Here is a 22216-nt window from a genome sequence, read left to right on the forward strand (position 1 = left end):
CCCCGAGTTTTTCTTTTCCTCACTCCTCTTCCTCTTCTGTCATTACCTCCTCCTCTCCCTCTCCTCCTGCCTCATGCTGTCAGGCTCCCTCAGACAGCAGTAATTACACAGGGCCAGTGTCAGAGGCTGTCATAATACGAGAGTCACCGGGCTAGTCGGAGGGAGGGAGGGAGGGATGGATGGAGGGAGGGAGGGAGGGAGGGAGGGAGGGAGGGGCCCTTTCCACGTCTCTCGGCCCAGGGAGGGGAGCTTCTAATTGGGCTGAGATGGCAGGAGGTACTGGCTCGCAAACACTGCAGTTCTGGACACAGGCCACAGGTTTGAAGAGGCTGACAGGGTGTGTGTGTGTCTGTGGGTGTGTGTGTGTGTGTGTGTGTGTGTGTGTGTGTGTGCACATCGAGTGAGATAAAGATTAAAATTAGTTTAAGAAAGATTTTAGTGTCAAACTAAAAGCAGCAACAGCCTCAATGAAGTCTAATCACTCACGTCAGACGCTACAAACTTGTGCTTAATTCAAATAGAGATAAAATGCCAACCCTGAATAAAGTTTGGCTCCAAAGTCTTCCTGGTCCATAGTGCTGAGTCATGTGTTTGGATCCACATCTGGATCAGAGACGGACGACATGACAGCTCCTAACAACCGAGGCCAAACAAATCGATCTCAATCCTCCAAAGCAAGTAAATTAAATGTGATTGAAAAACATGGATTTCTGAACAAACTCGGATTCCGGACGAGGACACCAGCGCGAGATCGGCAGCGTCCACATCCGTCCTCTTCGGCTGAATCGTTGTACAGCGTCAGGAAGTGGAGACACAACGTCCACTTACAGTCCTTGATACACAGAGTCTGCATCAGGGCTCATGTTGGCATCTGCAGCACTGGAGCAACAACAACATCATCAGGAGCCGCGGTGTCCAAGGGCAAAGGGCCACAAAGCCATTACTCATTAATGAGCTCCACTCCTCTGCTCTGTCTCCTTCTCCTCCTGACCTTGCAACCCCCCCCCCCCCCTCCTCTCCTCTCCTGCAGCGTCTTCTCTCCGCCACTTTCTGCCTTTTTGTTTGGTTCCATTTAGTCTCTCAGTGTATTCTCCTCTCCCACGTCCCCCATTACCCCAGCAGCAGCCACTGGGAAAGTTTTGCCGGGGAGAACTTGTTAACTCGCGGGGTCCAGGAAAGGCCACACAAAACAGACTTGTGTGTGTTTATTTTGTTATTTTTATCTGGGAGAGATTTGCAGGGGCGGCTGAATGCAGCAGAGAGCTGTAATTTGGGAACATCAGATCAGAGTGTGTGCACTGAAAGCTGCACAGACTCTGAACACAAGTAAAACAAGCAGAAGCCACCGGCGCCTAATGACTGCAGCTGCAGCGCCACGGCAAAAAATCAAAGGTCACGGAGAAGTTTTATTTTCCACGTCATCAAAAGTGAGACGCACATTTTTTTTAAATATCTGAGCTGGAGCCGGAGCTTATCTAAGAATCCTGGGGATGAGTTTATTACCATCTTACAAGACCAATGTCCACCGGGGACTTGTCTTGCTTGATGAGGCACAAAGACATTTAAATATAAACCGTTCTCTGAAACCTTCTCTGTCTTGGACTAAACTCCAAGTTAAAGTTTAACACCTCATGATACTTAAAAAGCCTTTGTGGCTCGGGTGTGAGTCCTGGACAAATGAAATCGCTGAGTCACAGATAGTGAATAGGAACCATATCAGTGTCCTGCAGATGCATTGTGGTCGTTTCGGTTACGAGGCAGTTTGAACCTCCACTCGCTGCCGTTCACATTCCATTGTCTCCTCGACGCCTGGAAAGAGCAAACGTGTGTCACCGAGCTCCGGCTCTGGAGAACGTAATGCCTCACTTTGCCCATTAGGGATTATTCTACAACGCTGGAGAGAGATAATGTCACACCGTGGAGTGGCTCTAATTCAGCACAGATGCATGATGGGAGATTTCACCAACGAGACTACTGTAACTCAAACCTCTGTTTTAAACGATCGTCACTTTATGGTCATCGAGGAAATGAGAGTTCTCGTCTTTATTGATCCTCGGATGTTAAAAGTAGAAACTAAAAGTCAGATTGTGATGCACTGTTAGTTCTGACAAGTTGATCTTACTTTAAAAAAATCAAGGGACTTGCCCTGAAAAACTGAAAAGTATATATAGTAATATGAATAATAGATGATACACCTAATGGTCTTCAGTTATGTTTCCTTTATATCTATTTGTTAATTCTTAAAACCAGTTGGTCTAACACAGCTGAACAGTGTGAGAGGTAAGTAAGTTCAACTCACTGCCTTTTTAAGTCAAAGAAAATCAAGTGTTATATGTAATAAGACCATATTTATACATTTATTTGTCTTAGAATTATACAAATGAAAAATAATGTGAACATTGCCCATGTGAGCATAACCTCCCAGTGTGGTACAGCTACAAAAAATGAATTCTAATTCTCATTGACCTATCGTAGGTGTTACTTGTAAATCAAGTATCTTTACAACAGCAACTGCACCTTCTGAGATATTTACAATGTCTCTTTCAGACCAAACAAGTCGATCACAGTAGCAAGTTAAAACTGCTGAACAGGAAGTTTTCCTCTTCTCCTTCCCTCTCATCTCCTCTCTTCTCCTCCTCCTCCTCCTCCTCACTCTCTCCTCGCCTCCTTCTTTCCAGTCGCCACTAAGCAGGGATTGTGTCTGTCACAGATATACTTAATCAGTTAACTCCCCACGGAGCTCAACTCACTCACCACACACACACACACGTCGCTGTCAGCGCAGCTCAGGGCATTAGGGAATTTAATAGCATGTGTGATTGAGTGTAAGTGTGTGTGTTAGAGACGGAGCGGCGTGTAAGTGTGTTAAAGTGTCTTTAGTCACTTCCCCACCAGCCGCTGCTCGTATGTTCTGGAACATCTTTGAGGCTTTTGTGTTGAAAGGTTTGTGCGTTTGTGCAGTTTTCAAAGTGTTTCAAGTGATGTGTGTGTTCCAGCATCAGCAACTTGTGTGTGGCATTTCTGTGCATGTGTGTTCAGTAGCCCTTTTGGCCACAAGCATGCGTATATTAGTGTGTGTGTGTGTGTGTGTGTGTGTGTGTGTGTGCATGGTGGAGGGTGTAGAGGTGTGTAAAAGCGTCCATGCATGCATATGTTTGTGAGTGTGTTAGTCCGCATGGGTGTTAAAATGTGTGTAATAGCTTATTCAGAGCTCCCTGCAGCTGGTGTGTCAAACAGCTCAGAATGTTGTCGACTTACACACACAAACACACACACACACACCTCAAGATGCTGTTTCCAGCTGTTTGAAGGCTGTCAGGAGGGAGGGAGGGGGGAGGGAAAAGGAGAGAGGGGGATGAAAAGCAGTGGGAGAGAGAAAAGAGGGAGGGAAGAAAGAGGAGCAGCCGCTCGACACTACAGAGTGAATCAGTGTTGTGTCACGTTGTGTGTAGCGATGAAGAAGTGGCGCCCTCACTGCACACTGTGTGAGTTTAATGATGACATCATCGTGACACGATTTAAATAAGCAGCAGATTGTTTTTACAGTCTATGACATCATTACCTTCACAGTGACCTCATGGTGACGTCATTCTCACCGTATTGTCGTGAATTATTTTTTGATAAATTTGATTCATGTACTTTATGTCAAAACAACATTTAACATCCCTGTGGATATTTGTTTTTGGGGAATTGCTGTTCGGTTTTAATATCGATATGTTTTCACCAAATCCAAGCTGCAGCCACACTGATCATCGTTCATACTTTTTTAAAAGATAAATTAGGAATATAAATTAGTCTCATATAGAACAACTGACAGTGAGCACCAATTAATTCCTTCACGTATGGCCCCGGTTTGAATAGTGTCACTGCACATGTTAAATATCCAGATGTTGCCATTCGCTCATTCTTGTTCTGTCGAGTCTGTTTAACTTTTATTAATCTCAGGAGAATTTCACAATCTGCACGACACACGGGACCGGGTGTCACCTGACGTGCCGCGAATCCCTGGAGTGCAGCAAGCGGGTTGGACGAGAGGCCGATTCATCTCCGGAGCTCTTTACCCACAATCCCCTGCCACATGTAGAACCACACAGGACAGGAGGACGTCTAGATAGAAACGTTTACACTTCTTCTTTTTTTATCAACAAATAATCGACTTTCCCACTTACAGAACTGACTCCTTTCATCAGCGTCACGTTTATGTTTGTGCTAGAAGCATCTTTCTCTGAGTCTAAAGTCTGGAGGAGTCTCCTGGAGCCGGCCAATCACAAGCCAGGACTGAGGAGTCATAGTCTATGTGGGAAGTGGATGAGTCGTGCTCATCTCATCTTGTTTCTGCTCATCAGTGTAGAAATGTCACAGCATCAGCCCAGTGAGCCACTTTGATGGTTTGGATTCAACACGTGGACCAGTAGTATCTAGAACTTTGACAACGGGACAACGGGTCCATGGGTCCAGTCCCCCAGCTGCCGGTAATGCAGAGGACTATATCACAAAGATTTTAAGCAACACAGTAAACATGTAGAAGTTTCTAAATCTTAATGCTTTTGATCCAATTTCCTTCTTTTGCAAAGATTGACGGGCTAAAACAAAAACTGGGACAATCAACCAATCAGGCCTCTTCATCCAGAGGTTCCTGTTCATTTATAAAGTACTACCGCCCAAGAAGAGACCTTGAGATGACCCTTTGGTGGAAATGCAAAATGCACAGAGTTCCTGCAAAGCTTCCTGGTACCTGGTGAGGTGATCCAGCTTTAGGACCCGAGGAGTCTGGACAGAAGGTTTTGAGGTCTAGCTTCACTGAATCGTTAAAAACAGAAAGTCAAACTCCCTCAGTCGATATCTCACAGATGTCTAGACAGCAGCACATCTCATTAATTCTGATTCGGTCATCAACAATCAATCCTCACACAAAGTCAATGATCACAGATCATCATTAACAGCCATCAAAGCATTTCCAATCGTCAGCCCCCTGAAGTTTCTGAAGGATGAATCATAATCACTCATAATCCTCCTCGTTGTAATTATTAAAAATACAATCACGGATGAAATCATTACTTCATCTGCCCCCCCCCCCTCCCCCTTCTGAGACGATGAAGAGCAACTGTTAAAAATCAGCATTGAAATCCGAGATGTGTTGTTATTACTGTGTCGTTGAACCCCCCCCCCCCCCCCCGACTACTTCTGAAGAGGAACAATGATTAACAGCAATCAAACCGTCAACAGTATTAATAATATCGTCAGTGGCGTTAAAACCAAAGACTCATTATCCTCATTATCTGAGCTGGTACCTCCGACTGAGAGCTGAGACTGAAACCGCTTCATCATCTGCTGGAGGAGAAGCTGGGAAACCTAATCAGCCTTTTCCTTGAGAGTCGTTTTCTTCCTGTTTGTCTCTTGTTTGTTGTTTACACTTCAGGAAGACGACGTGTGTCACTGACTGTGTTCTTCTGTTCAGAGTTGAGGAATAAACATCAGAGAAAGATTGAAGCTCAATCAGAACCTGGAGAGAACCAGATGACAAATTACAGTCACTGTTTCTACATGAAACCACTTTTGATCCAAGGGTTTTCTTCAGAGGTTGGCTCTCGCCCCTTAGATCCATAGAAAATCCAGATACTACAGCATGCAGTCATATTTAAGTTTGATTCTTTATCCAACATCTCTAAGATGACCCTGAAAGTCAGATGTGCATTTCCATCCATCGTTTTCATTCACAAGTCTTGGGATTGGCTTGAGGAAGCAGGATTCTCCGGACACCCCCCCCTCAGCTGCACTCTACAACTCATCCTGTGGGATCTGAATGCATTCCCAGTTCAGAGAGGATGAGTCGTACCTCCAGCAGGTTCTGGATCTATCCCCTGGATCTAGGTTGTGTTCAGAAACAGCCTCACAACACTGCACAAAACTCCCTCAGAGCCACAACAGCTGTAAAATGATTCCCATACCTTAAATCCCTTTAAAGATGCTCAGGTCTCTTGCTCTCAACAGACTTGATGTTTCAATATTTAGCCAGACATTTATTTTGAAATGGGTTTTGTGCAGTGAGATTATGAGGAAACAAGAAAACAAAACAGAACCTTGTGAAACTAAACCCTGCGTCTGGTGGAATAATGACACAGCAGTGCTGCACCGCGACAGCCAATCAGCCACAAGCCAGACTGCTGTGATCTGAACAAGTCTGAGAGTGTGTGTGTGTGAGTGTGTGTGTGTGTGTGTGTGTGTGTGTGTGTGTGTGGACTTTAGGTATAGGACTTATTCACTGAGTTTGTATTTAGATGTTTGTACAAAAAGTGTGTGTTTATTTGTGTAGCATTGTGTGTCTGTGTGTGTGTTTGACAGCTTGTGCGACGCTAATATTTATTGTGGTTCTTTGGTCAACACTTCAGAGGAGTTGTTGGCGTTCTGACTTCAGAGCAGCTCGGCAGACGTGGAGAGAATCGGCGCCAGAGAAGATAAGAGAGGAGGAGGACGGACTGTGTGTCGTGGAATCTGAGGCTAACACACACACACACACACACTTAACAACACACTCAACAACACACAAACACACACAGGCTGTTCTATTCTATTTGTTTTTCAAGTCCTTCTTCCTTTGTTACATACACAGACACACTCACAGAGACAAGATGCCCTCACCCTCTGTTTCAGTCTCTGTCTCACACCCTTGAACACACCCTAACACACACTAACACACACATAACCACACACACACACACACACACACACACACACACACACACACACACACACACATGCACAGATTACCTCAGCTGTAATGAGCAGCAACATGATGCAGGAAGAGGTACTGATTATGCCAGTGCTGCTTGGAGGTGTGTGTGTGTGTGTGTGTGTGTGTGTGTGTGTGTGTGTGTGTGTGTGTGTTAACAACGCCTGGCAAAGATTGACAGCCTGTGTAATGATTCTCATTCACCTGTACAATTGTGCACATTAGTGCATGGAGGGAGGGCTTTGAGGTGTGTTTGTGCATGAAGGGGGGGGGGGGGTGAGGAAACAGAAAGAGGACATCAAGGGGCAGAGAAGAACAGATACAAAGGAGAGAAGGGGCAGAGGTAGGAGAGAGTGACACATCCAAGAAGATCCGGTGAATAGATTAAGTTCAGAGTCAGAGATCAACACACAGGAGGAGAAAGGAGGAGAAAGGAGGAGAAGGAGGAGAAGGAGGAGAAGGAGGAGAAAGGAGGAGAAGGAGGAGAAGGAGGAGAAGGAGGAGAAGAAAATGTAAAACACTGAGAAGACAAAAGCAAAAGGGGGAGATGAGAGGAGGTGAAGGTGGAGGACGGAATATTATTTAGGATTTTACTTTTACAAGTGTATATGAATGATTCAATATTTCAGTGACTAGTCTTGATGGTAAACTGAGTATGGTAATGTGACTGTTTACTGGGATGAGTGAGCCTCTGTCTCCATCTTCATATATATATATATATATTACTATACTATAATATAACACATTACCCTGTTTGCATGTGTATGAATAATAGCCAATGAATCTGTTTACTCTGAAGGCATGCTACTGTTGAATTATAAATGACCATATGGGACGGCTGCTCTATGAACTGATAAGAGGGCTGAGAAAGAAAGAAAGAAAGAAAGAAAGAAAGGAGGAGAGGCAGCAAAGAGGAGGGGACGGAGGGGAGGAAGGGGGAAATAGAAACAGACAGATGCCTGTAATGAGGAAACACCACCATGCTCTGCCTCAACCCGTAAACTGTCAGAGGTGATCAGACGGGAGGGATGGAGGGATGGAGAGGAGAGGAAACTGAAGAAAGGGGAGGAGAGGGTTTCAAAGGGAGAAAAGAAAAGGGGAGAACATGAAGAGACAATGGAAGAAAAGAGCAGGGAGGTGATCAGAGGGTGATAAGTGACACAAAGACGGAGAGAATAGGGAGGAAACAAAACACGAAGGAAGGTAAGAAAACAGGACGAGAGGAGGAGAGGAGGAGAGGAGGAGGCGATGGGGGGAGGGGAGGAGAGGAGAGACAGGAGGCTGGTGGATTAACATTTACTCAGTGTGCTGAAGGGATTTCAGAGATGGCAGCGACCGTTTGTGTTTGGCAGATGGCTGGAGGAAGAGTGTGTTAACACTTCAACTCAGATCAGCCTCTGCAAACTGATTCAGGGAGGGAGGGAGAGGAGGAGGGGAGAGGAGGGAGGGAGAGGAGAGAGGGAGAGAGAGAGAGGAGGGAGAGGAGAGAGGGAGAGAGAGAGAGGAGGGAGAGGAGGACCATGTGGTAGAACGTGAGGAGGAGAGGAACAGGAGGAAGAGAAGTGAGGAAATCACAGCGAGTCAAACGTCCTCACAGGGATCAACCGGGATCTTCAGGATCTTGGTTGTTGGTTTGAGTCCCACACGGAGAGTTTCCCCTTGTCTTGATTCTCTGAGGCTCAATGAGCTTTTGTTCAGGTTGGAGATGATGACGAGGGATGAGGACCAAACTGAGGACGCTCCCCCCCCACCCCCCCACTCTGAACTGGAATAACAGGTGGGGGTTCCTCTGCTCTCAATGTGAAGGCAAGTCCAGCTTCTCCCAAAGTGGCTGGTGAGGCCCTGGACTCCAGGAGCTTCAGGAAAGTTTTATAAACTCGTCACTTTAATACTAAGGAAGGAGGAGCAGCTTCCAGCATGAGGCATCTCCACCGTGTGCAGCAGGGCACATGTGGGAGGCTGCTCCGAGCTCTCGAGCTGTGAAACAGGAAGCTGAAGCCTCCTCGTCCTCTAAAGGCGAATGTAAGTTCAACCCGACTGGAGGAAAAGACAGAAGAACCTTTAACCCATATTTAAAGTTCCAGCCGCTCCGCCTGTCGCACCACATTTCCTTGTTCTAATAAAGACGGCCCACAGACTCGTTTCCCTCGAGGCCTTTTACAACATTTTCTCAAGGAAATTAGACTTTTCACAATCACAGCAGGCGAGATGGACAGTTTCCATTACCAGGCCCTTGTAATTAAAGGATTTGTACTAATAGCAAATTTATCATAATTCCTGCCGGCTATCAAGTCCTTGTCAGGCTATTTCATTTCAGCACAATGTTTCATTTTAAAGCCTTCAGGTTAGTGTGTGACATCTCAACCCTCATAATGAGCTGTGTGTGCGTGCAGACACACACACACACACACACACACACACACACACACACACACACACACGCACTGCAAAAGCACAATCTCCTGGTAGTGGTTTAGTGTTTAGTGTGAGTCTGTTGCAGGTTTGCATACACATGCTCACACAGGCTGGACTCCGTGATTCCATACTCCGGGTATGGGGGGGGGGGGGGGAGAGTTTGGCTACAATATCTACACAATGTTGCACACACAACTTAACACACAACCTAACGGATCAGCTTGGTGCAGCATTGACTTGTGGACGGGCAAACTGAAACCTTATCCCTAACTTTAACTGTAACACACAGCCGTATCACACACACACAAACACACACACACACACCCTACAATACAACTTAAACCTAACTGAGTCCTGAGGTTTCCTTGTACAAAATAACAAGCCCACACACACACACAGCCACACACAGCCACAGACACACACAGGTATCATCAGTGATCTAGTCCACACTTGTTACCTTCTAACGCCCCGGCTCACGCCTGCTACGTGCACGTGCTTCACTGTGCACGTCATCACAGCCCCCCCCCACACACACAACCCCCGCTCCAAACCGACGTCTGTGAATTCACTAAAGGTCTCCGGGCTTTGATCACCAGGCAGGTAAAGAGATCTTTTCTCCCGCAGCAGCTTCCCCGTGTCAAATTAAAGAAAATGAGGTTGAACAGACTTTGGTAATTAATTCTGAGAAAAGGACGGATCTCATTAAATATGTATATGAGTGTGTTATTTCTGCTCGACACAGTGTTTTGCTCTGATTGAATTGGCCTCACTGTCAGATGTTGAAACCCTGAATGATTCATCTGCCAGAACCTGCTCCTGCCGGCATCTGGCTCCCAGCAGGCGGTCACCTGCACCAGTCCGACCCGGAGCTGGAAGGAGCCGGGGGGGCACTGGGTGAAGGACACTTCGGAGGAGCAGATGGTTGTGAACACAGAGGGTTCGGACCTGTGTCCTCCAGCTTAAGCTAAAGGTCCCTGTGAACATTGGACAGTGGCATGTTTGATTAAAGCTGTATTTGGAATTTGAATTTCAAATGTACGTCGATCATGAAATATGAAAAAGGAAGAAACGCTGTGTGTTGATACGTTTGGTGTTCTGTCTCCTGCCCTCTTCTCTCTGAGGGGACAGGTTCATCTTACTGGCTGTATCCAAGCATTGCATTTGCCCATATTTATATAAATTATAAATATTTAAAGTTTTTAATCTGGTGCAGTTTGGAAAAGCAGCACGATTAATATTGATTTTCTAGTAGATCTGTTTCCTCGATCAGGATAAAGGGAACTGCCACGGATTCTCCAGTTAACAATCAACACTCAGAATATTAAAATATTATTAAAATACACATGTTAATCAACCGGATGGCTAACCAGTGAAAATGGAACCAACAAGACCAGTTCAACCCCCAGTCAGCCTGGATAAGTTCCTGTATCCCAGTGATGACAAACTTGAGAAAACATCCAGCTCAAAATGAATCTATCCGAAACCAAACCAGACCAAACCAAACTAAACCAGACCAAACCAAACCAAACCAGACCAGACCAAACCAGACCAAACCAATGCACCACACAGACCCAATCTAAACACAACTCTGTCTTCGTCGTTGCAGTACTCACAAGCGATGATGTTGCCGTAGCGGTTCTTGTTGCGGTTCTCGTCCTTCTTGGCCGTTTCCCAGGGCGCCGTCTGTCCCTCTGCCAGGGCCTGAACACGCATATGGACACACACACACACACACACACACACACACACACACACACACACACACACACACACACACACACAAACACACATATTTAGTTATGAACACACACAGAAATATGCGTGCACATATGGCCCGATGCCCGGAGCTTGTGCCCTGACACATGCGCAGGCAGGAGTTGAGACGGTGACTTATGAATATTAATGAAAAGCCGATGAACTGATGGTTTAACTTTAACCACTCAGGGCGCCGAGGGTAACACAACATAACACAACATAACACAACATAACACAACTGAGTTTTACAGACGACGGCAGGCAGGTCACACGTGATTCAACTTTAAAAAAACGTTATCTTATAAAACCTCTTGTTGTTGTTGATGCACTTTGTTTAACTTGTACTATTAATTAAGGGAAATATGCAGTTAACGTTTCTCATTAAAAGTCAGACATGTAAACCGTGAACATAAGGTGAGCTTATGAAATCTCATCGTGACAGAAATTACCAGAACCATCAATTTGATCCAACCGGGTCGGTCCCTGGGACCGGACCTCAGCCAAATCCAGGACACGGTGCTAATCAACAGACCGGCAGGCGGGGGGGAGAACACACCCTCCGTCCAACTTCACTGGCAGGGGGACTGTAGTTTCATATCTGCACTGAATTATAAGGGCAACCAGGAGTGTGTGTCTGTGTGTGTGTGTGTGGTAGAGGGGGGGGACACAAAGATGGTTCGGTCTGAGAGAGAAACTGTGTGAGTCTTTTGTTTAGGAGAGAAGACAGATTGTACTGCCCCCCCGCTGTGACGCTGGACCGAGTGACAGGCCTTACACACGAGGACAGCATGTGTGTGTGTGTGTGTGTGTGTGTGTGTGTGATGAAATAAACACTGCACAAGTTTTCGTGTAGATGGTTGTGACAATGTTTGAGTGTGTGAGAGAACGATCGTTTGACCCACACGCATGTTTTTGTGAGTGTTTGTGTGTTTGTGTGTGTGTGTGTGTGTGCTGTGTGGGTGTGTTTAAGACCCCTCTCAAGCTTGTGCTTAACATCCAAACCCAGGCTCTCACAGGACGCCATAGGGATACTGAACCACTTTAGAACAACCATTATAACACACAGACACACACAAACACACACACACATTTTGTGTAAAGGGACAAGTGAACAATCCTTTGGAGTCCATTAAGGGCTTAACAAGACCAGACAAAAGCTTTCACTTACGGACACTGATATGACCTAGATATGCATACACACACACACACACACAGACACACACATAGTACACACACACAGTGACAGAAATATAGACATCTCCACATATCGCTCAGTCAAGCAGAAAATTGATTCTTTCAAAGTGGCACATGGGTCTGAATGTGTGTTTGTGTTTTTGTGTGTGTGTGTGTGTGAGAGAAGGACGTTTAAAAATATTTTTGGGACACATTAGGTAAGAGGCATCTGTTCGTGGGTTTTTCAGTGAGTCTGTGTGTGTGTGTGTGTGTGTGTGTGTGTATGGATATTTGCATAAGGTGTGGGTTGACCACCTTTTTCTAACCTGAAGAAAAACAGCCTCAATCTAAACAGATAAACTCCATCACTTTTCAGATTATGAATATTTTAAGTTTATGATTATATCCTGACTTTGGAGTCAATGTGTCACTCGCTGCACCTAAGTGTTGTTTTAATTGTCTAAACACTTGTATGTGTTAAAAATGCTTTGATGGATCAATGTAACACAAGATTTGTGTGTTACATAAAAACAGAATTTGTTTCTGGACAATTTAAAAGAGGGTTTAAAGAACAAAGTACTTCTGTAAGAATAAATTATGTTTATTATGTTTTTCATGGGAAACAAAATGAGTGCTGCAGCAACAAGTCAACCTGCCTGAGAGGCCGAGCGTTCAAACCACGTGCATTATCCCTTTAAACTGCAGGAGGTTCGATGCCGCTGGGGAGCGACATGATGACAGCGCGGCTGCTGTCGCCGCTAGTGAGGTTAATGGGCTTCAACACCGGAGGTCACATCCCACACAGGGACGGGGACAAGAGGACATATGGGGTGTGGTGGCAGACACACACATATACACACACACACACAGAGAGACAGAGAATAATAACTGGAGACATATCACCTCAGAAATATTTTTCTGAGGTGAAAATATATGCTAAGTTTAAATTAAGTGTATTTGTCTTTTTTTAAATACTGTCCACAGTCTTTCTCCGTTTGTTGTTGGTGACAGGAGGAAGATAAACCTGCTCTACAGATAAAGCTTCTCTCTCTCTCTCTCTCTCTCTCTCTCTCTCTCTCTCTCTCTCTCTCTCTTTCTTTCTCACACACTGGAGAATAAATCACATTTGCTCTCCCCTGAAACGTATCAGTGGGTATAAACCAAAATGACAGGAAGCAAATGAAAATATAACGTACGGCATCACAGAGGGACAATTTCCAACACGCATGCAGAGATGATAATAGAAAATATTCATTCTTATGAGAGCGGGGGGGGAGAGAGGGGAGAAAGACTGCCTCCTGTCTTTTGAATAAAAGAGAGAGAGACGGAGGATTTTAAAAGGAAAATGAGCACAAACGGTTGAATACCCACGATGAAGAAAGATTATAAAAAAAAACGTGTGATAAACTGTTCTCTGGACAAAACAGGAGGCCTGAGCACAGAGAGGAACTCAATTCAAAGGATGGGAATGAAGAGAGAGAGAAGAGAGGGCGGGAGACGGCACTACAGGGAAGAGAAGGGAGGAGCAGGCAGAAGAGAATAAGAGGAGAAGAGATGAAGAAGAAGAGAGGGAAACACAATGTGGACTAAATAGAGGGAGTATATCAAAGCAGAACAAATAAAAAGAAGGAGAACACGGAGGAGGGGAAACGGTTATGGAAGAAAATATTAGCAACGGGAAAAAAAACTAAACACATCGAGAAACCAATAGAGAAACTGGGCAGAATGGAAAGTGTGAACCAGTTTGTGTCTCATGAGCAACAACACAAAACCCTGCTCCCTCTGAGTTAGAGCTTCACCAGCAGACACACACTCTGGGGTCACAGGCAGATTTTATTACCCCTATTATCTGTGTGCTCAGCTTCAGACCCTTTTACCTCTTTACTAATAGCTGCTGGTAATGTTGTCCATCAGAAGATTGATGCCTGTTCTAGTGTTGTTGTCGTTACGAGCCTCTTTGTGTGTTTGTGTGTTTGTAATCACCTCGTACTCCTCCTTGAAGCCGTAGCCCTGTCCACACTTCATCTGGGTGATGTGCTGCAGGAGGTCGGCCACTCGGATAGCCGGCTGGAACTGGCCGGCCTGGAACTGACCTGCAGGAAGAGAGGGATGAATATATAAAGAGGAGGAGAGGAGCTGTGGGAGGAGACGGATGGATCCTGAGAAAACACAAACAACAACAAATTGCCGCTCTAATCGCTCCTCGTGATGCGAATTCCCTTTCGAGCCAAATTACCAAATTATGGCGAGTCAATAAACCAGACACCGGAATCTGTTTATCTACTGAGGTCATAAAATGTTCAGTTAATTCACTGTCACATTACCAACTGACTATGGAAATGACTTATTCTCCGTGTTACTGACTTGTTTAGTTCATCTGGTTGTTAAATATTATTAATCATGTGTTTCTCATCCTTGACTCAACCACATGGCAAATGATGAACAGACTAACGAGGCTGAAGTTCTAATTAAACGCTTCTTTTTCAGGCTGATTAAATAACCAACTGGGACTCGACATCTGAACGAAGGTTGTTGCTTTGACACACAACTGCTAAACAGGACACACAACTGCTAAACAGGACAGACAACTGCTAAACAGGACACACAACTCGTGCTACATTTTATATTCAGGGATTTTAAAATACGGTGTCTGCTCTCGAGTGTGAATTTTGTGTTTCTTAAAATCAATAAACAGCTTATGTGTAACTAACTGACTGACCAGCTAATGGGGGGGGCACGTACCACTCTGGTAGGAGAGTTCCACCGACTCACAACCGCCGTACGGAAAACTCTGCAGGGTCAGAGAGGGCTGGGAGAGCGAGGGCTGGCTACTGTCTGTGAAGAGAGAGAGAGAGAGAGAGAGAGACAGAGAGAGAGAGAGAGAGAGAGGAGTATGTTACCATGACAACACACCTCCCATCTATGACAGCCCATCATATACCCGGAGAGACACACACACACACACACACACACACACACTGCAGTACAGGTGACAGAAGATTGATCAGCGGAGAGACAACTGATGAGTTAAATTATTCACTTAACACCCTGAGCCCTGATTGGTGGACATGATGGGAACCTTAATTGGAATATCTCTCTCCTCTGATTAAAGGATGGACAGATTGATTGGATGAGTGTTGGGCTCTATTAGCCGGAGCAGATGGAGGGATGCGTGGGGGGGGGGTTCAGGGGACTGAGAGAAGGAACGACAACTCAAGAGCTCGCTGCACATCACGGAGAGACGTGTGTGTTTTTTATTTTGCGTTAAATAAATGGAAGATTGTGAAAGTTGCATTTCTTTAGCATGAATTATAAATGTGTAGAGAAACGCAGTGATGGAGAGAAAAGAGAAAATATGTAGAAGAGAGAAAGTGACGACATGATATACGAGTGAAAGGTTAACAACTGTTTTAGTTATAAATTATCCGACTGTCATAGGATCCGACTGTGTGAGTGAGTGTGTGTGTCTGTGTGTGTCTGTGTGTGTCTGTGGATGTGAAGGAAAAAAGGGGTTTGTTATATAACCATGTTTCTTAATGGAGCTATTTGCATGTTAATGACGGCTGTGGATTCATTAGTGGCCTAAAGTGGCTTCTCCATAAGCCAATCTAAACACTGGCTCCCCTAAATGAATGAAGAATGAGCCGGGCCACATGGGTCACTGCTGCGTGTATGTGTCTGTGTGTGTGTGTGTATGTCTGTGTGTGTGTGTGTGTGTGTGTGTGGTCAGGAGAATGGATACAGGGATGAAAAAAAAAACAATTAACAGTGAGTTATTCACAATAACTGACGAGTTGCTTCCTGAGATAAGGAAGTGATAAAAAGAACAGGATGAGGAGATGATGGAGAGAATGAGAGGAGAAAGGGTATGAACAGAGCTAAAGAGAAAAGAGGACATTACGGAGAGATGAAAGACCAATCAACCAATCACGAGTCAGTCTCACCCATCCATCGTGACGTTTCAATCAAATAACAAATGTTTTTATGATGACTAATCTTGGGCCACGTCCCGTCCACTAACATAGAGGAGGTGTGGTTTATGACCTTCAATGCAGCCGGCCACCAGGGGGCGATCTTTGTGATGTGACCTAACTTTTGTTGAGCTGTAATGTTGTTTATCAGTAAATATACAGTTTATGGATTAATACTTTAGGAGCCAGGAGAGAGGAATACAGGAGAAACAAATTAAAATGTTTGATCAATTTCATTATTCAGATGATTTACTGTTTCCTACAATACATATTTGCTCGTGAAGATTAACTGTAAGTGGATATAATTTTTAATAAACAATAAATAAGACTTTTTAAAACTCTTGTCCTCCTCTCATCCCCTTTTTTCAAACCATTGTTCCCTGTCTTTTCCTGTCCAGCTCAGATTAACCTGCTCGTTCAGAATCTGCACTGAGCTGTGGCCTCTTCTACATCTACACTGTACGCAACATGTTCCTGAACAAAAACACACAAAGAGGCCATAGCAGCCGCACACAGCTACCACAGGCAATTACAGGCACACAAAAGAAATGCCCACACAACCATTTCCTCCGTCACACACTCTCTAAAACATTCTCAGCTGCCTCCAGGATCACAGGACCGTCTGAATGACTCTGTGTGAGTTCAGTCTGTATCAACACGGGCTAAATAAGTGTGTGCACGTGACTGCTTACCTTTTAGTTTGTCTATTTGTGTGTGTGTGTGCATGTGGTAAGCTCACCAAGGTCAAATATGCATGAAGCCAAGCATGAAATGGAGTCGCAGCAGCAGCAGCTCCACAACACTGACTATGATGAAGACATCTCAATGCTAATGGGGAGATTTATTGAGCCTACAGTCACAGGGCTGTGTGTGTGTGTGTGTGTGTGTGTGTGTGTGTGTGTGTGTGTGTGTGTGTGTGTCAGTGTAAGACAGAGTCATCGTTTCAGAGAGAGACAAGTGTGTTGGGAGTTGTTTTGCATGTGTGTGTGTGTGTGTGCTGTATATGCGCTGTCAGTGAGTGTGTCAGTTAATTCAGTCCTTCATGCTTGGCAGTGTGCTATATAAAGTTCCCTCCTCCCACCTTGTGACTTTATTAAGACTCAGTAATGGATGACTTTGACTCCTGACAACACAGTGTGTCACACCGTTAACTGTGCTGGTACACAACCACGGCAAGAAACTCTCTATTTAAAACCTATTAGCAAAAACTCCTGCTGAATCAGAGGCTGTGTCACAGAATATGATGATATACAGATGTTCTCATGTGATCAGGTCTGTTAATAATCGAGTAGCACTGAGGTTGAGATCAACCTGAAAGCTTCGGTGATAGGGTTAGGCACTGTCACAAAAAATAGTAAAACAGAAGTATGTTCGAGACTCTCTCTCTCCCTCTCTCTTTCTCCCTCCCTCTCTCCCTCTCTCTCTCGTTCTGTCTCTCTCTGAAGCACAAGGTCGAGTTCAGCTTCATTTCGGGCCGAGCTGCCGCTGGAATTCTCATCGGTATGGAGGATGAAAAATTGCCCTGATATTTGAAACACATTAGAGGCTGTAGTGGAGCACTGAGCTGCTAGCGGAGGAAAAAAAGACATAAAAAGACTAAGTGGAGGAGGAGGAGGAGGAGGAGGGAGGTGTCAAAGGAAAGGTGGAGAATGAGGGGATGGAAACCCAGAAGACGAAAGAGAGGAAAATGAAAAAGATGCTTGAGAGATTTACAACACCAGGGGCGCAGCAGGTACTCGGACATTTGTCCAAAGTACTACTTATTCTGTCATTTTAACACAAAGTATTGTACAGTACTTTTTATACAAAAAATGCATATATACAGACAACTAACTTTTAGTTTATTTTACATCTATTGTTTTTACTGTCTACTTCATCCTCACAGCAAATATTAAAAATATGTTTAACCACGTTTTATTCAACTTAAGTACACGCTTTGTGTATGAATAGCAGTGTGTTGTGTATGATTTCAAGCCTTCAGGCAGAATGTAGTTCCTCCCTGTACATGAGGCCTTTACCCATTCATGAGAGATGAAGACAGAGGGAAGCAGAGAGGAGGAGAGAGGAGAGAGAGAGAGAGATGAGGAAGGAACAAGGTAGAGAAGCAGAGAAAGTTCTCCAGGAGATTTCTCAGACAAACGCCATGAACCTAATTCCTTGCCAGCGTTTCCTGGATGTGTTTACAGATTCAGCCTCGCTCGCTGTGAGGAGTGAGTCTCAAACGAGGAGAGGACAGATGGAACGAGAGAGGAAACACAGACTGAGGCGGAGGTAGAGAGCAGTCGCATCACACAGGAAATATATGGAGGAGAAAAACGATGGAATCTGGACTGGGGGGGTCGCACAGATCAACTGGTCTAGACAGAATCCCAGCAGCTTGCCTCACTTCACCTCCCTTCAGAGACTCACAAAGTCCAGCCCACAGTGTGTGTGTGTGTGTGGTTGTGTGTGTCTGTCAGATACGCAAGTGTGACGGCTACAGGTGGAAGAAAAGCCGCTTCCTTTGAAAGGTCCAGAGTGGAACAGTGTGCGGAGGCGGATGTTTGTTTGCGAGCTGCTTCCGAGGTGAAGGCACAAGCAGCAACACAACAGTCGCACACAAACCGGCTATTCAACACAAAGTGTTATCATCTCAGGTGAGGAGCAGAGAGGAAAGACGTCTCTCTCTCGTCTGTCTGCCTCCAGCTGCTCAGTGCTGCCCACCACTCTCTGGTACATGAAGATTATTAAATGAGATGTGAGGAATTCAAGTCATAAGTTGAAATAGTTTCTGAAGAATTAATGTCGTTGTTTTCTTGCTCTGGAAAAAACATCCTCCATTTGATCATTTGTTTTTTACAGACTTTAGTGATCGCGACGTGATTTACATTGATGTCTCCTGACTTGTCCACTCGTCCACGTTAAAGAGACGCACACAACTTCCAGTGTGGGAATTAAAATACAAAATGGAGGAAGCTAATTAACGGTTAATAGGGAGAGTTTTCAGACACACACACAGACACACACAAAGACACACACGGCTGGTTTGCCTGCAAAAAAATAAAAGAACAAATGTGTAGCTACCAAAAAACTATAAACTAGACCAAATCCACATGTTTAAATTAAGTTCATCCATTAAAGTGAAAAATGTCCTTCGTTAACAGTAAATAATATTTGTCTTTATAGACGTGTGTGACCTGAATATGATGAAGCAGGAAACCAGATGAAGGTTTATTGGATTTCTATTGGTCCTGTGACTGTTTGGGCCGGTGTGTGTAGAGAGAGGCCATGTTGATGTGATCATGGTCAGAGGAGAATCCAAACACAGAAGCTGTGAAACACGTGGATTGTTGGATTAACAGAATCTGCACTGATACACATCTGGATTTCACATCTGTGAACTCTACTTCCTGAGGAGCAGAGTAAAATAATCCTCTTTGCTCGTTGTGTTTTTATTATAACTGAACATTTGGACTATGTGAACATGGGCTTCGATGTATAACATGTACATGAGGACAGAGACGGGCCGGGGACGAGAGGACAGGCGGTGAAAGACGGACAGCTCGGAGGAAGACGATGGACGGAGAGAAGCAGTGGAGGTGGATAAACGCTGAGTGAGCAGGTCGTCTAGAGGCAGCAGGAAAAGATCACTGAATGTTCCCTGAGCACAGAGAGGTTAAGAATTACTATCCCTCCACCCGGCCCTCACCGTCAATTACCCAGCGCCGCCACATTACGGCCAAACTAAAATGACTACCATTAGCCATAATCACCGTACATGCAGCCTAATGCCATGTGGAACAGGCCTGGGGGGGGGGGGGGGGGGGGAATGATTGCTCTTCGGTAACGCTGCACTCTGAAAACTATTCTCCAGGCTGTGGATGGAAACTGAGTTCTCTCACGCTGTGCAGAAGAGTATTTGTTGCTCAAGTGGTTCAAGTGCAGGAGCTTCTTCAAAGAATCGAGCAGAAGAAAGAAAGAAGGGCGACTTCCCAGAACTGAGCTGGGATCAGTCCGTGGAGCTCAGATGGAGGAACTGGTTCTTATCTGCAGAGCAATGAGGGTTTTTACATCTTCTCCAAATCTCCAATGCTCCATTTTATTTAGATCTGACAACTTTGTACATTACAAACACAAATTTAGCTTTGATTGTGTATTTTTCTGTGTTTTAAGTTCAGTTTATTAACACTAGAATTGAAAAGAATTGCATGTTTATAAATCTAGATTTATTAAGAAATCCTATAGAAACTTTTTGAGGCACTTTGATTCAAATGAGAACAGGAACAATTTGTAATTTCATGTTATATTGTTGAGCTTTTGTAGTTGTTACTACAACTACAAGACCAGAATCTTCATTCACAATTAAAATTCACTTTTCCTAGGGTGATACTAAGAAACCTCTTCAATGCAACTACATGTGAACTAACTTGAATTGTATTATATATAATCGTTTACTGCATTTTAATAATTATTAATTGTGTAGTAAGATAAATCAAAGTAGGTTCATCTTTGGACTTCCTAACTACATCATGTTTTCACAATGCTCCAGCTCCTTCTTTCCTCTTTAACAAGCATCTACTTGCAGTAAATTAGAAAGAACAAAAATGACTCTGAGGAGTTGTCGCCTACAAAATTCGGCTTCTAAAGCAAAACCGTTGTGTTTATTATATATCATCATCTACTGCTCTGTTGTGTGTTCGTCCTTATGGAAAGGTAATGAGCCGAGGGCAGATTTCTCTTCCTGGTTCAGTTCCTGACTTTCATCCTCTGGCCCCTTCGACCTTGGAGGGATTCCTCTGCACGGTCTCATTTGTGTTTCCTTGTAGTTGTGACCCTGAGTGTGTGTAATTGACTGCAGCAGGCTCGTGGTGCATGGTGGAACGTGACTCTCTGCGCTCACAGCAGTGACGGGCTGTCCTTGGCCGGGCACAAAGGGCTGACGTCTGCTTTGTGAGCTGGCAGAGAACAGTGTGGCGTTTCCTTTAACATGCATCAGCGTCTGGGAAATTGATTTTTAGACCCAAACGTGTTTGCACATGAAATGCACGCTATGCTGCGCCGGCTTTCCACTGATCCCCGGGATTTACTGTGCGTCCGCATCGATGTTAACACTGTGCAGGGTTGATGTGTGTGTCTGTGTGTGTCTTTGTGTGTCCTTCTGTGCATATTTTGCAACTTCAAGATGATCTCTTTGTGCATATATTTGTATAATGATGTGTGTACTGTGTGTAAGTGTTGGTTTCTTTGGTGGTTTCAAGGTTTCAATAGACAAGGAGACACCTGAGTCAGTTGCGGTGAACAACGATACAGTTGGTTCAATAGCAAACACACACACACAGACACACACACACACACAGAGCTTAACCCCTCCGCATTGCACACTGGATTCACCCGAGCTCCCTCTGCCTGTGTTTGATCCTTCAATCTGTATCTTTCACTGTGGTCTTAATAACTCTCTTCTCCCTCGCTCTCGCTCTATTCCTCTTCCTCTCTCTCTCTCTCTCTCTCTCTCTCTCTCTCTCTCTCTCTTCAAGCTATTGAAACGGAGCTTCACTGGTTCCCATTATCCATTTTCAAAAAGGCCTGGAAGGTCTTGGAAAAGGTTTAAATGTTGGATTTGCATTGGAAAATAAAATGTTTTCTTCCCTTTTACTAAACGATGAAATCCCTCGGAGGCCACCTCAGATGAAAAGCCCGACCTGATGGTGTCAATGAACATCGAACTATCAAAGACCACGTGTGCTACCTTGCTAAATGAATATCTGTGTTTTATCAGCCATTGTGTCATCGTCAAAATCTCCTTTTATCGAAATTCAAACCTTCAAACACATCATGGCTGCCGAGTTTTCACGTCATTTTTAAATCTTGTTGTCTGTGCTAAACATTTTACAAACACAAAGTGATATAAGCTTGTAGACAACTGTGGAACTGCCCTAGCTATGTGTATTGTGTAGTATAGTAGGCTAACCTTGTGTGGTAGAGGTACGTATTAATGTGTATTCATCCATTCCTCCATTCATTCATGTGTGTGTCTGTGTGCGTGAACTGAGGCTGGTGTAAGGGTTGAAGTGGTTTTCCTACAAATGGACGTGAAGTGCTTTATCCTGTACTGACCTCTGGGAGGGCTCAACAAATACAAGGGGGTTGAACCACTTGGCTACGTTTACTAATGTTCATTTTATTTATTTATCAT

At 44.6% G+C, this 22216-nt stretch overlaps 1 protein-coding gene across 1 annotated transcript in view; it reads right to left on the reverse strand.

The window, feature by feature from the left end:
* Nucleotides 1–5496: 5496 nt before the first annotated feature.
* The window catches only part of ptprt (protein tyrosine phosphatase receptor type T), a 193460-nt gene continuing 176740 nt past the window's right edge, over nucleotides 5497–22216 (reverse strand). Inside the window, exons 20-24 of the mRNA XM_062409429.1 lie at nucleotides 14816–14908; nucleotides 14057–14166; nucleotides 10759–10846; nucleotides 9956–10049; nucleotides 5497–5503 (exon numbers count right to left, since the gene is read on the reverse strand). Coding sequence (XP_062265413.1) covers nucleotides 5497–5503; nucleotides 9956–10049; nucleotides 10759–10846; nucleotides 14057–14166; nucleotides 14816–14908 — 392 coding nt within the window. The remainder of the gene's footprint in view (nucleotides 5504–9955; nucleotides 10050–10758; nucleotides 10847–14056; nucleotides 14167–14815; nucleotides 14909–22216) is intronic.

This window comes from Platichthys flesus, chromosome 2, assembly GCF_949316205.1.
Source record: "Platichthys flesus chromosome 2, fPlaFle2.1, whole genome shotgun sequence".
Taxonomy (NCBI): Eukaryota; Metazoa; Chordata; class Actinopteri; order Pleuronectiformes; family Pleuronectidae; genus Platichthys; species Platichthys flesus.